We start from the raw sequence: 15,871 nt of genomic DNA on the forward strand, positions 1-15,871 counted from the left end.
GGCACAGAGATGAAGTTGAGGTGTCCTTCCACCCTCCCCTCCCCTCCCCTCCTCCCCCAGAGACACAGCTCTGGAATCTCTGCTGCTCCTGGGGGTGCGGGTGGGGGAAACCAGGCTGGGAAACCTGGGGGCAGACTTGGCGAACAGGGACCAGGGCTGGAAACAGTGGAGCAGGCATGATCTACCTAGTCCAACTGGTATGCATGTGTGCGTGCACCTTTAGGAGTACATGTATGTATGTGTATGATGCATGTGTATGTGAGTGTGTGCATGAGAGCATGTGCAATTATATGTGTTTGTAAAATATGTGTGTATATATGTCTCTGTGACGATGTGTGTGCTTTTGTGATTGTGTGAAATTGTACGTTTGTAAATGTGTGTATGTGTTTATGTGTATATGGTATGTGTATATAATGCCTGCGTATGTGTGATTATATGTGTTTGTGAAGAATGTATATGTCTTTGTGACAATGTGTGTGCTTTTGTGATTATATGAGTACCTTGTGTATGTGTGTTTATGAAGTGTGTATATATCTGTCTATAACAATGCGTGTGCTTTTGTGATTATGTGGGTATATGTGTGAGTATCTGTGTGTATATGTTTGTGAGAATGTGTGTAGAGAGGTATCTGTGTTTGTGTATGTGCTTATGAGTATATGACATGTATATAATGCATATTCATGTGAGAATATGTGTGTTTGAGAGTTGTGTGATTATGTGTAACTTATATGTATAATATGTCTGTGTTTGTGACAATGTGTGTATGTGATTACATGTGTGTCAATATGTGGGTGTGTGTTTGTAGGTGCAAGATCCTATAAACTTTACTTTCCAGCATCCCAGCACCACTTGCTTGTTTCTCTGTGAGTTTGGAGTATCTGAGAAGATCCCAGGGGAACTAGGGAGCCAGTATTACGGAAGGCTCCTGCTTGGGGAAAAGCTGAAGGCCAAAGTTAGGGACCCTGTGCTCATCTCCTCTCCAACTAGGCATCACCAAAGCCAGGATTAGCCTCTGCTGGGAGGAGGAGACCCCTGAGAAGGCTGTGGCACTGAGGACTGAACATGGGGAAATGCGGTGGAGAAATGTTAGTCTACCTGGGACAGGTCTTCGTAAGTGATCAGAAAGAAATTCAGTTCTTGCTGGACTCCTAGCCAGTCCTTTATGTGGTTAAACCAGGAACCAAAATTCACTGGGGGAGAGAAGGCAGAGAGAGGGTCAAGAGCATGCTCCCAAGTCAAGGCCAGCAACCTCTCAGCTCTGACCAGAGGAGCTACCCAACCACCCATAGTCAGGGAAAGGCTCTCCCAGAAAGCAGTGGGGCATCTGTCTTGGGTCCAGAAGAAGAACACATATTATTTGTTCTTTCTGAAATCAGCAGAAGAGGCCTCAGGCCTTAGAAAACTTCCCAGGATTTGCCTGAATTGCTGATAATGAGATGGAGGGGGTTAGGTGGAAAAATAGCCCTGACTAATATCAGGAGGACCTGGGGCAGAATCTGCAGTCTGCCAGTTACCACCAGTATGACCTGGGGAAAGTCACTTAACCTATGGACCTCATTTTCCTCATCTGCAAATGAACAAGAGAGAAGGGAAGAAGCATTTATATGGAGCCTACTGTGTGCCAAGAACTATGCCAACTGTTTTACCAACAACCCTGCAAGGGAAGTGCTGTTATTATCCGCAGTTTACAGATGAGGAAACTGTGGCAAACAGGGCAAGTGACTTGCCTAGGGTCACACAGCCACCAAGCTTCTCTGAAATGTACCATTTAGAGTGCCACACTTTTTAAACTGAATTAAGGTCATGAAAAATTTGGTAATAGTGAAAGATTTCTGAATGTGCAACAACCAAAAATTAATTTAAAAATCAAAAGCATAATGGATCTAAAAGATGTTTCTGGCTGTGCTTGCCCATGTTACACCCACTGCAGCCTTGGTTCTGAACACAAAGCATGCACTCTTTGTACTGTGCATACCCTCAGGCCATGGAAGGCCAACCCATGCTGCTGAAACTAGAAAGGGGGTCTTGGGTGGAAAAAGTTTAAGAAACCCTGATTTCGAGAACTTCTGGGGTCCCTTCCTATGGTGTCCAGAAGGGACAGTGGAGAAGGCCAGTTTCTGCATCCCCTTTGGCAGTTATCTGTGGCTCACATTCCATGACAATCTTATCTCATTTGGCTGCCCCACTAATGCTATCTTAAAGCCAGAAGTCTACCACATAGTATGCAACACTCCCAGGCACAGCCTGATCTAGATTAAAATGTACTGGAAAATTTTTTGCAAAATAAATAAAAATATAACAGAACATAGATAATACGACATTTTAAAACTACATCAACATGCAGCCTGGAGGGATCCTTATGCGTGACTTCAGTGACACTCGTCCCCCTTTTCTATTTGGACACAGTCATCTTAGACTTATGTCTGCCATCTTCCCCTACTTCAAACAGTGCAGACAGCGAAGGGTAGAGTTGGAAGAAGCTTGTGGGCCCTTCTGCACTGCTCCCTCCCCCCAGCCATTTTATTGCTCTTGTACCATCAATGTCATTGGTGCCCAGGGAAGGAGCAGGAATCCCTTGACCACAGGCTATACCCCAAAACAACTCTGTCCCCCTACCCAGGGTCTTGAATACCCCTCCCAACCAGAAGGTTGACCTTGCCACTGATGAAATCAGAGAAATTCAGAGTAAGAACAGAATAGAATAGGATGAGGAATCCCTTCTCAGTCCAGATTCTGCTTGACATTTTCCTGTGATGGAGGATTTGCTTCCACTGGGAGTGTGAAGTCTTCAACACCAGAACGAACCCTTTCTATTTTTGGACAGCTCTGATTAGTGAGATTAGACATTAGACCAGACATTAGAAATATTTTTGCATGATATGAAATGGATGTCATATTTCTTGTCTTCTCAATGGGTGAGGAGGGGATAGAAGGAGGGAGAAAATTTGGACCTGGAAATTAAAATTAAAGAGATTAACCAGACATAAGAAATGGGACCGTCCTCAGAAGGGAGCTCACATCTAGCCAGGTTTTCCTCGCTATCCATTCTATTTGCACCACCCTGAGTTCCCATATAATAACCTTTGCCCTCCAGGAACTGGTCAAAGAAGTCTTCGAATGAACTGAAATCTGGTAGAAACTTTGCCAACTTGTGGAAATGATAGTAGGAGACCAAGACATCCTTTGGGTTCCGTGCCAGATACACCACCTAAGGAGAAATCAAATGAAGAAAGGGTAGGAACAGCCCTGAGCTTCTGGGACAAGTTCTAGGGATTGTTGCCTAGCCAAGTTCCTTAGGGAGTCCCTTCTAGCCTTATTTACTTTTCTTTCATCTCTATGCCACTTCCTATGCTCGTACAGAATCATGGAATTCTAGATGATTTAAGGTGAGTGAACCTTAGAGATCATCTATTCATAGGATCAAAGGATAAGGAAAGGTTAGAAGATACCTCAGGAATCATGTAGTCCAACTTCCTTATTATAGAAATGGAATCCTAGAGAAGAAATTGATAGAACTGTAACTAAGGTGGGTCAGCCAAGGCTTTGTTTCAGGGTACTGAACTATAAAGGGTGCTGACACCACCAGTACTACTTTTTCAGAAACAATTGAGTCTAGCACTTAGCAAGAGTAATTCTTTATAAAGTGGAAAACTCCTGGGTGCTCTCTGTGCTCAGGAGTACAACAGTACTCTTTCCAACAGTAGAGGTACCAAGATGAGCTCCCCTTTGGCCTGGCCCATTCTGTTCCCTCATGCATCAGCAACCTCCTCAGCAGCACCCTGAGGGAGTCCTGGGTTCTCTGTCTGTGGGCACTGTGTCCTGGGTTTCTATCTCCTCATGGAAATTTATGTTTGTGTTCTGAAGTCTGAGGTCTTTCCACACCTCTGTCTCACCACTGAATTTGACTCCCTTTCTGTAATTTGCCTGGGTACACCTTTTGACTGGTGCCACAGGTGACAGTCTTGGAAAGTGACTTATCCAAGACCATGTCAGTAATAAGCAACAGAGCTTATACTCGAACTCAGGTCTTCTGACATCAAACTCAGAGCTCTTTTCTCAAACTCTTCATTTTGAAGTAAGAGAAATTAGGGCCTGGAGAGGCTAAATTACTTTCCCAGGATCACATGGCTAGTACCCAATAAGAATCAGAGTTAGTATTAATAACATTAATGCCCATTAATTAAAAATGGCATTCTTTTTCTTGTCATTGCTACTGAGGACTTGTTTCTTGTTCATTCACTTTTCAGTTGTGTCTGACTTGTTGTGACCCCATTTGGGGTTTTCATGGCAAAGATCTTGTAGTGATCTGTCATTCCTTTCTCCAGATCATATGACAGAAAAGCAAACTGAGGTAAGCAGAGAGAAGTAACTTCCCCAGGTCATACAGCTAGTAAGTATCTGAGGCCTGACTCCAGGCCTGGCACTCTTCAAGATTGAAGGACAAACAGTATCTGAACCAAGAACTCATACCTTGACTACCTGGTCGAGACAGTGTGGGCTTAATGAGTGGTTAGGATCTTAAGCCTAGATGTGGTGTTCCTCTGTTTTGAAAGTGTCTTGCTACTGTTGACTCCTAAATGCAGGAGAGATGATTCACACCAAGGACCAGAACACCAAACAGGAGTCTGGGTACTAATGGTTCTTTTTGGCACGGGGAATGTTGTATTTCTGGAAGGTATACCACGAAATCATTCACTTCCTTCTGCTGGCCGCTGGCTTTGGTCCTGAAAAATCACTTCATGTCTCTCTTTAGGCTACAAAAGAATCAGTTTCAGAGCTAGAAGGGGATTGATCATAGGGGTCAGTAGGTACCAACCTCTTATTTTTACAGGTGGGGAAATAGAGGGTCAGAGAAGTTAAGTGATTTGTCCAAGGTCACACAATAAGTGTCAAAGATGCCATTTGTATTTTAGACCTTCCTTATTCCAAGTCTACTGCTCCATCCATCACACCATACTGCTGCCTGTCAACCAGCTTGTCATATTCCATTTACATGTTTGGTTTCCTCCATTCTGACTGAAAGCTCCCATTCTTTACATACATATAGCAAGACCCAAGGATTTGGCTCCTGAATCAAATTTGGACCCTTGGCATCCTGGACCTGAGGATGCTGTGTTGACCTCCTGCCTGTTCTAGGACTAATCACTTAAAAATTATATATGTATATCTCACACACATACATATATACATATTTTATATATACACAAATTATATTAACATATTATATGCATGTATATGTTAAATTCACATACGTATTTATATATCAATTATATACATATATTTCTCACATATATGCATGTATATATTTTGTGTACATGCATATATGCATTTATTTGTATATTTTCTACATATATATAAGTATTATGTGTACATTTTATTCTGAACTTAAACAATACTAAATAAATGGGTATTTATTGTACATGAAGCTGCAGGTCTCTATTGCCTAGGACGTATTTCTTTCTAAGAGTATGATAAACTCAACAAGTAGTTTTCAGAGCTGTCCAGCCTCTCTCTGCTTCCTTTTGACTTTCTTTCTATTCTCTGCATTTTTTAAAAAAAAGATGTTTCAATGGGTCTTTTTTCTTTCTTTCATTTTTATTTTTCTTGCTTTATCTCTATATCCTCTCACCCTCCTACTCACCGGCTTTGCTGTGTGTTTTTTTTTTCTTAGAAAAATAAAAAAAGACAAAGAAATTTTCTGGGACCAGTCTTACTTACTCTAGCCTTGGTGTTCTTCAGGTTATGGATCAGTAATCTGGCAGGGAAGTGAGTGGTGAGGAGGCGTGGTTTGGACGCTTCCATCTGGGGCAAATAATCCGAAAAGGATATATGTTCAACCCAGGGGACCCGAGTCCAGGTAGGTGTGTTCTGGATGCTCTGCAAGTCCTCTTTGTTGAAGATGAGGCTCAGAATTTGCTGCATCCAGGTTGTACCTGGAAGAGAAAGGAAAGGGGAGTGGTTTTGAAGGCCAAGGGTGTGGGGGGCAATGAGGGTAGGGATCACAGCTCCCCCCATTTTTCATTCCCCAAGAGTTAGAAACCAACGAGGAAAAGTTGGCTGTCAACACATCCCTATTTCTTCTCTCTTCAAGGCCTTCTCCCCAAGATGTCTGCTGTCCCCTGGCTGTCCAGGGTCCTGACCCCAACATCTCATTCAGAGTTGTGCTCTCCAAATAGCACTCGTGCTTCAGGTCAAGACAAAAGAAAATGGACTTTTTTTAAGGGGAAGACCAGAAATTTAACAAATAGTACTTTTGGTGTAGAGCAGCTGAGTGGAGTCATAGTGGACAGAGAACCTGGCCTGGAGTTAGAAAGAATCATGTTCATGAGTTCAAATCTGGCCTCAGACACTTACTAGCTGTGTGACCCTGGGCGAGTCACTTAACCCTCTTTGCCTCAGTTTTCTCATCTGTTAAATGATCTGGCCAAGTCGCCTCGGTATCTTTGCCAAAAAAACCCCAAAACAGAACAAATAGGGTCATGGAGAGTTGACAAGACTGAAAAATAACTGAATGTAACACCTTTGGTGTAAATAAAGCATTTAGTAATTCTCTACCTCCACTTGATAGGACAGGACCCATCAAGGAGCAAATTCTTCCCTGGAAGGATTAAATTAGGGTCCTTTACATTTAAAGTATCCCTTTCCATGCAACAAGTCACTCAAACAGAATTCTCTATGATATGTCTGTGGGAAGAACCACATTGATTCCTGGAGATGAGTGGTCTAGGAGGAAAGAGAGAGAGATATGGTTGATCACCTATTAGAAATGATAATCCAAAAGTGGATAGTTAAATGTCTTAATTTCTTTCTTGGACTCCTATAAATGTTACCTAAAATCTTCTTGGAGCAGAGACAATTGGAAGGCATGAGGTTGCCATTTGAACATTTCCTTTTCTCAATCAGAAATGACTTGGAATTACATTAATCTTAAATAATATAATAAGATTAATCTTAATTTAAAATTGTTTCTGGCAGACTGGTACCTAAACATAGAGTACTATATTAGTTTTTTTCTCTAATAGTATGAGAAAAGGATGATGGATGATTATAAGCAGTGTTATCTCATAAAACAGAGAGGAGCACTGAATAAAACCACCTGAAAGAAAAGTTTGGCAAGATAGGCAACAAGTGGTCCCACAGGCATTCAAGGATGAGAATGGATGGAGAACTACAGACAGAAGAAAAATGGAGGTTTGCAAAAATTCACTATTTTGTTGTTGTTTTCAGTCATGTCTGACTATAACCCCATTTGGGATCTTCTTGGCAAAGATAAGGAGGGGTTTGCCATTTCCTTCTCCAGCACATTTTACAGATAAGGAAACTGAGGCAAACAGGATTAAGTGACTTGCCCAGGGTCATACATCTAGTAAATGTCTGAGGCCAGATTTGAACTCAAGAAGATGAGTCTTCTTGACTTCAGGTATGATAGTCTATCCAGTGCTCTACCTAACAAACTCTATCCTCTATCAAGGATAGTGGAACCACCACACATGAATCTTAACATCAGAGTTCCAGATGTACCCTATAATGAGAGGTAGAAACGGCATTAAGAAGAAAAAATATGAGCAAAACAGTTGGATGGGACCAAGTGAATATAGAGATCTATGCTAGAGGGGCCACAACTGTGAGGGCACTGAGAGATTGATATACAAGGTGTCTCAAGGAAGGGAGGATGTCAAACACATGGGAAAAAAACTCAGGTCTTATTAGTGAAGGGGAAGGAAATAAACATTTATATAACACCTACCACGTGCCAGACACTGGACTACGTGCTTTGCAAATATTATCTCATTTGATCCTCACAACAACCCTGTGAGTTCGGTGCTGTTATTGTTCCTGTTTTACAGTTGAGTAAACTGAGGCAAAAAGAGGTTAAGCGACTTGCCCAGAATCACATAACTAATAAGTGTCTGAGGCTAGATTTGAACTGAGATCCTCCTGATTCCAGGTCTAGCACTCTATCCACCTGATACCTTAAAAAAGGTGATAAAAAAAATCATTAATTACCAACCTATGTCCCTACTCTTCCATCTGTATAAAATTTTTATGAGAATCATCCATATGTGAGTCTAGGCTCTCCTTGATAAAAGTATTAGCAAGGAGCAAGCAGGCTTTTCCAATTCATATTCAACAATGGATCACATCTTCAGCATCTCACAATTAACTGAACGAAGGAGAGAATGTGACATCCCATTGTGTTTCTTATTTTATTTTTTTTTATTTTTTTTTATTTAGCTTTTAACATTTATTTTCACAAAATTTTGGGTTACAAATTTTCTCCCCTTTTATCCCCTCCCCCCCCAAACCCAAGCATTCTAATTGCCCCTGTGACCAATCTACTCTCTCTTCTATCCTCCCTCTCTGCCCTTGTCTCCGTCTTCTCTTTTGTCCTGTAGGGCCAGATAGCTTTCTTGACCCCTTAACCTGTATTTCTTATTTGCCAGTGGTAAGAACATTACATTTGATCCTAACACTTTGAGTTCCAACTTCTTTAGCTCCCTCCCTCCCCACCCCTTCCCCTTGGAAGACAAGCAATTCAATATAGGCCAAATCTGTGTAGTTTTGCCAATGATTTCCATACTAGTTATGTTGTATAGGACTAAGTATATTTCCCTCCATCCTATCCCCCATTACTTCTATTCTCTTATGATCCTTTCCCTCCCCATGAGTGTCAACCTCGGATTGCATTCTCCTCCCCATGCCCTCCCCTCCATCCTCCCCCCCACCCTGCTTGTGCCCCTGTCCCCCACTCTCCTGTATTATGAGATAGGTTTTCCTATCAAAATGAGTGTGCATTTTATTCTTTCCTTTAGTGGAATGTGATGAGATAGACCTCATGTTTTTCTCTTGCCTCCCCTCTTTATCCCTCCACTAATAAGTCTTTTGCTTGCCTCTTTTATGAGAGATAATTTGCCCCATTCAACTTCTCCCTTTCTCCTCCCAATATTTCTCTCTCACTGCTTGATTTCATTTTTTTTTTTAAGATATGATCCCATCCTCTTCAATTCACTCTGTGCACTCTGTCTTTATGTATGTGTGCGTGTGTGCATGTGTGTGTGTGTGTGTACTCCCACCCAGTACCCAGATACTGAAATGTTTCAAGAGTTCCAAATATTGTCTTTCCATGTAGGAATGTAAACAGTTCAACTTTAGTAAGTCCCTTATGACTTCTCTTTGCTGTTCACCTTTTCATGGTTCTCTTCATTCTTGTGTTAGAAAGTCAAATTTTCTTTCCAGCTCTGGTCTTTTCATCAAGAAAATTTGAAAATCCTCTATTTCATTGAAAGACCATTTTTTCTCCTGAAGTATTATACTCAGTTTTGCTGGGTAGGTGATTCTTGGTTTTAGTCCTAGTTCCTTTGACTTCTGGAATATCCTATTCCATTCCCTTCGATCCCTTAATGTAGAGGGTGCTAGATCTTGTGTTATCCTGATTGTATTTCCACAATACTTGAATTGTTTCATTCTAGCTGCTTGCAATATTTTCTCTTTCACCTGGGAATTCTGGAATTTGGCCACAATGTTCCTAGGAGTTTCTCTTTTTGGATCTCTTTCATGCGGTGTTCTGCGGATTCCTTGAATATTTATTTTGCCCTCTGGTTCTAGAATCTCAGGGCAGTTTTCCTTGATAATTTCATGGAAGATGATGTGTAGGCTCTTCTTTTGATCATGGTTTTCAGGTAGTCCCAGAATTTTTACATTGTCTCTCCTGATTCTATTTTCCAGGTCAGTTGTTTTTCCAATAAGATATTTCACATTATCTTCCATTTTTCGAATCTTCACGCTATGTTCTGTGATATCTGTCTTTCTCATAAAGTCCTTAGTATCCATCTGTACCATTCCAGTTTTGAAAGATCTATTTTCTTCAGTGAGCTTTTGAATCTCCTTTTCCATTTGGCTAATTATGTTTTTGAAAGCATTCTTCTCCTCATTGGCCTTTTGAACCTCTTTTGCCAATTGAGTTAGGCTAGTTTTCAAGGTGTTAATTTCTTCAACATTTTTTTGGTTCTCATTTAGCAGGGAGCTGATTTGCTTTTCATGCTTCTCTTTCATCCCTCTCATTTCTCTTCCCAGTTTTTCCTCCACCTCTCTAACTTGATTTTCAAAATTCTTTTTGAGCTCTTCCATGGCCTGAGCCCATTGGGTGGGCTGGGACACAGAATCCTTGATTTCTGTGTCTTTGCCTGATGGTAAGCATTGTTCTTTCTCGTCGGAAAGGAAGGGAGGAAGTGTCTTTTCTCCGAGAAAGTACCCTTCAATAGTTTTATTTCTTTTCCCTTTTCTTGGCATTCTCCCCAGCCAGTGGCTTGACCTCTGAATATTCTCCTCACACCCACCTCGCCTCCTGGTCCTCACAGCCAGCGTTTGGGGACTGAGATTCAAATGCTGCTTCCCGCCTTAGGGCTTTTGGCGGGGGCAGGGCTGCTATTCAGTGTGAGAATTAAGTTCAGGTGGTCAGGTTAGGGCAGGGCTGCCTCTCAGGCCCAGTTCCCTCAGGGGGTTTATGCACAGACCTTCCACAATGGATCCAGGCTCCCGCCCCCCCGCTTGGGGAGCCCCTGTCTGCAGCCGCCTCTCAGCTTCTATCTCCCGGGGGGGGGCCCGAGCCATGGGGGCACCCCACTCCCCTCTTGACCCGCCAAAGAGACTCTCTCACCGACCGTCCTCACCTGTGGGTGGAGGGGCTTGTGCCGCCACTGGAGATCCTGTCTCTGAAGCCTGCTTGGATCTGTACCTCTCGGAGCCGAGGCCACCGCAGGTCTGGGCTGGGTTCCGCGTCTGCAGCGTGACGGACCTTTTGCGAGAGGTTTGCAGTTCCCTCTGTGGGTGGAGGGACCCGCGTGGCCGTCCCCGTAGCCTGCTCGGATCTTTTCCTCATGGTGTCGCGGCCACTGCAGGGCTGCACTCAGCTCCCAGTCCCGGCGCCCAGTCCACAGCGCGAAGAACCCCCCGCGAGAGGTTTGCAGGTCTCTCCGGAACAGAAATCTCCCTCGCTCCAATATTCCGTGGCCTCTGGGTGCAGAATTCGCCGTAAGTTACTCCCCTCTAGCTGTTCTGTGGGTTGTGGGTTCGGAGCTATGTGTATGTGCGTCTTTCTACTCTGCCATCTTGGCTCCGCCTTCTTATTTGATTTTGAAAAAGCGTTTGGTTCAATAGAACATTACCCTGACCCCAAGGCCCTTTTACAATAAAATGATCTGCATCCACATATCAAATTCACTCAAGATTCCTAGGAACAAACAGCAACAGAAACAACCCTACTCAATGATGCTCTGTTCATAAACATTGGCTTCTTTACTGTCTTTGTTTTTCTTGTGGCTTTTTTTTGTTTTGCCTTGCATTTTCTTTCACAACATGACTAATATCGAAATATGTATTGCATTTCTGCACATTAAACTAGGGTATATCAAATTGCTTCCCTTCTCAATGAGGGAGGAGAAGAAGGAGGGGAAGAATTTGGAACTCAAACATTTTTTAAAATGAATGTCAATTTTTAGATGTAATTAGAAAAAATTAAAATATTTTAAAAAATATAAAACTCATTTTAAGAGCAAGCAAGCAAACAAACACTGGCTAAGGCATGAAAGAGGGAGATGTAAGCTTGCCAGAGCTTTTTGCTACTGTGATGGAAGAGATCAGAGCAGAGTTCAGATTAAGGAGTAATTCTGTGTGTGTGTGGAGGTTCTCCAGATGCCTGTTTGCAGATAACATTCTACTAATTTTGTTGAGTCTTAGAAGATTGCAGAGATCAAGGGAATTTGGCTTGTCCATCCACACAGAAAAGTCCAAGAAGGTCTTTTGCCCAGATTTCGACATATATTTAAATGTGACACTCTAAAGATCTTGGCCTTAATTATATATATCTGGGACAAATGGGACAGATGGACAATGCACTGGGGGTCCATTGATAAGGAAGAAAGAAAGCTAGATTGCTTGTAGCTCTGTTATTGATCCCAATCTTTCCGTGAAGATGAAGGTATATCATTTTTAATACTGGCATTCTACTGGTGTTGCTATAAAAGGTATAGAATACAACTGCCTAAGAAGAATTAAAAATGAGTGCCCAACAGAGGAAAATAGAGAGGGGCATGATGGGTAATGACAGGCTGCCACACATAACTGATGAAGAATCCCTGAAGGAGTCACCAGGAGTTTAAGATGACATCAATGATTGTATAATAGGAAGAGATGATGAACTCGATGACAGGTGGACAGTCGAAGTGCTCTCCAATGTCAGGAGAAATTGAGGAAGCCCATTGGGAAGACCCCCTGTGGCAAATTTAAGAGAGGGAATGGACGAGAATTGCATGGGATCAGCAAGTATGGATGGGTTGAAGTCTGCAACATTGGAAGAGATACCTGGATAGATGAGACTGTAGATTCATTTGAGTGTTATAGAGTATTTCAGTAGGTGGCACACCCGGTGCTAGGTACTGGAAATACAAAGGTGGGGAGAAGGAAGGCAACGGAATATGCATTTATGCTATACCTCCTATAAGCCAGGCTAAGCGCTTTACAGATATTATCTCACTTCATTATCAAAACAAACCTGGGCGGTAGGTGCTGTAATTATTTCCACTATATAGTTGTGGAAACAGATTGAGTGACTTGCCAAGGTCACACACCTTAGAAGTGTCTGAGGTTGAATTTGAACTCAGGTCTTCCTATAGGTACATAGCTCTATCCTCTGAACCACCAAACCCTAAAGGAGTCCTGGATTGGAGATTTTGAACTGGAAGAAACTTTATGGCAGAAGGAGATGAGGTGGATCAGGTACTTCCCTGACCCACACTCCATTTACCCTTACAAGATCTCTCAGTCTATTAAGAAGAACAGAGGGTTGGGGTCAAATCTTTCCCTTTGATACTTCTCACCTCTATGAACTTAGCTCCTCTCCATTTACTCATCTTTGAAATGAGGAGTCTAAGGCTTCTGAAATTCCTTCCAGATCTATATCTATGAAACAAACCTGGTCTTCTGATTCCAGGGCAAACACTTGTTCCACAGCAGTGTCTGAGTTTTAAAAGAAGGTTGCTTTGGTGAGTCCCGTTGCCTTGGCTTTCTTGTAGTCAATAGACTACAGGGTTGTCAAGAATTAGGGACCTATTTATTAAAGGGGCAGGTACCTTGTATGCTGGGGAGCTGGAAATCAGAGGGAGAGAAGACAAGTGGAGTGATCTGATACTGGACATGGCTGGACTGGGCCAGCCCATCAAGTCTGCTTCTTTGAAGTCATCTCTGAAATACAGTCATTCTAAACTCTTCCCTTTCCCTCACCTTGACAAGAAATGTCTGAATATTTGCCAGATCTTGTCACTTTTATTTCTCCAAGATGTCTCATATAGATAAAAATGTTTTTAATTTATTTGTGTCCATAGGGTCTGGCACATAGTAGATATTTAACAAGTGTTTATTTCTTCACATAATAGGTGCCTAATAGATGCCTATTGATTGATTAATTTAAAGGGGATTTTTAAACCTCTTCATCTTCATGGACTAGTAGAACAAGCTCCTGACTTTGTTTGCATAATAGGAAGAGATGATGAGCTTGTCAAGTGGTAAGAATGAGAGATAACAGGTGGACAGTTGAAGTGCCCTCCTGGTACCTAGTTTCTATTTCTAATTCTTCAATTAACTGAGCTAATCTTCTTGGTCCTCTCCATTTCCTCTCAAGCTGACCAATGGTGATTATAAATCCTACTGGGTCTATCTGGTAGAATGCTTCTGAAGCTCCCACAGTGGATTGAGTGTTGGACTTGGAGTCAGGAAGACCTGAGTTCAAACCCTGCCTCAGACATTTGCTAGCTGTGTGGCCCTGGGTAAGTCATTTAATCATTTTCAGTCTCAGTTTTCTTATCTATAAAGTGGGGCTAATAATACCTCAAAGTATTATCTTGAGGATCAAGTGAGATAACATTAAGTGAGATCCAAATGTAAAACATTTCAAAAATCTTCAGAGAACTATACAAATGTTATTAATCAACAGCAACAATAGTAACAAATGTGAAAGTGTTTTGAGAATTTAAAGATTAGGGTAACTAGGTGGCACAGTGGATAGAGTACCATCTCTGGAGTCAGGAGGAACTGAATTCAAATTCAACCTTAGACACTTACTAGCTCTGTGACTCTGGGCAAGTCACTTAACCCCAGTTGTCTCAAAAAAAAGGTAAAGGTGTTACACAAACTTATGATGTTATTAATTTCAACAATTACTAATTAATTTATTATATTATTATTAGCATGGAAAATGTGAACTCAACTCAAAGGAAGCTAAGAGGCTTTGTGGATAGAATGCTTAGCTTGGAGTTAGTAAAACTTGAGTTCAAAGCCAACCTCAGGCACTTACTTTTTGTGGGAGTATGGTCAAGTCACTTCATTTCAAATGAGAGGACTGGATTTGATGATCTCTAAGGTCCCTTCTAGTTTTAAATCTATGAATCTGTATTAGCCTTTGGGCATAAATGCCCTCTAGATCTCTTTTTACCACTGTCTTCTCTGGCTTTTCCAGGGTTCTGCTGCCATTGGTCTTCTAGAATTTAGTAATGGCCCCTCTGAAAAACTAGAGGTCCATGTCCTTTTCTCCATCAAATCAGAATTACATCTGAATGATTGAGAGCAGTTTGGGCTGGGTGATGGGAGCTGCTTGTCACCCAGAACACAACCATACAGAAATCATGTAGGATCATATTGTGTAGGAGACATGGAGTCTGACTTGCCTCTGGCACCAACATCCATCCCAGTCTTCTAAGGTAGCCCAATACTATAGGATGTGTATAAAAGGAAGCCTGTTCAAGGTCTTCTCATCTGATTCACCCGTTCAATCTTCTCATCCTATGTTGTCTCTTCAGATGTATTCTTCCTTACTAATTAATCTGTTGACTTTTGAAATAGGGCTTTTATTCCATTGTGCTAATAAGAAATGACGAAGGAGATAGTTCCAGAGAAATCTGGGAAGACTTATATGAACTGATGCAGACTGAAATAAGCAGAATCTAGAAAACTATTTATACAATAACAATATTATAGAAATTAACTATTTTGTAAGATTTAAGAATTCTTATCAACTCAATGATCAGTTGTGATTCCAGAGGACCAACGATGAGAAATGTATCCTATCTAATGAAGAGGTCATGGACTAAATATGCAGAATGAGACCTACCTTTTTGGATATCGCCAATACGAGAATGTGTCTTGCTTGACTATGTATATTTATTATGTGGGTAACAAATGGGTTTTACTTCTTTTTCTGGTGGAGGGGGAAATGGAAGGAGAAAAATAAATGCCTAATAACCGAAAAAAAATGTGTTTTAAAAAAAGAAATAGGGCCTACAGATCTGAGGTTTCATGACTATGGAAGTAGACAAGGAAGACAAAAGAGTTGGGGCACCTTTCATTCTGACCTCCAATTTATTACACGCTATGTTAATCCAAAAAACCTTTGTGGAGAGGTGATGGAGAGGAGAGGGAACATCTCTGAGATGCAGAGGGAATCAAGGCAGATTGCTTCTGCTCTGGATTTACCCTCCCTTTCAATCAGTCAATATGCATTTAATAAGCATTCACTGTGTCCCAGGCACTGTTCTAAGCACTAGGGATACAAAAATAGCAGAGAAAACACTCCCTGACTTCAAGGAGTTTACATTCTAATTAATGTGACCAATATGTACATATATAGGTGTATACAAGACACATATAAGGCAGAAACAAGGTATGTTGTCAATTCAATTCCATGAACTTTGATTAAGCACTTATTAGGTGCCACAGACATTGGACTAAGTACTGGCAACACAAATAAGGAAAAAGAAAGACAGTTTTTGATCTCAAGGAGCTTACAATCTAATGGGAGAAGACAACATATAAAAGAAAACTG

The 15,871-nt window shown here is 41.6% G+C and overlaps 1 protein-coding gene across 3 annotated transcripts in view; it reads right to left on the reverse strand.

The window, feature by feature from the left end:
• The window catches only part of LOC140521388 (sulfotransferase 1C4-like), a 48,597-nt gene that overhangs the window by 21,448 nt on the left and 11,278 nt on the right, over nucleotides 1-15,871 (reverse strand). For all 3 annotated transcript variants that reach the window (XM_072636366.1, XM_072636365.1, XM_072636367.1), the window contains 3 exons: nucleotides 5,719-5,933; nucleotides 3,082-3,208; nucleotides 1,096-1,190 (listed from right to left, as the gene is read on the reverse strand). In XM_072636366.1, coding sequence (XP_072492467.1) covers nucleotides 1,096-1,190; nucleotides 3,082-3,208; nucleotides 5,719-5,933 — 437 coding nt within the window. The remainder of the gene's footprint in view (nucleotides 1-1,095; nucleotides 1,191-3,081; nucleotides 3,209-5,718; nucleotides 5,934-15,871) is intronic.

The sequence above is a fragment of the Notamacropus eugenii genome, chromosome 1, assembly GCF_028372415.1.
Source record: "Notamacropus eugenii isolate mMacEug1 chromosome 1, mMacEug1.pri_v2, whole genome shotgun sequence".
In the NCBI taxonomy this organism is placed as follows: Eukaryota; Metazoa; Chordata; class Mammalia; order Diprotodontia; family Macropodidae; genus Notamacropus; species Notamacropus eugenii.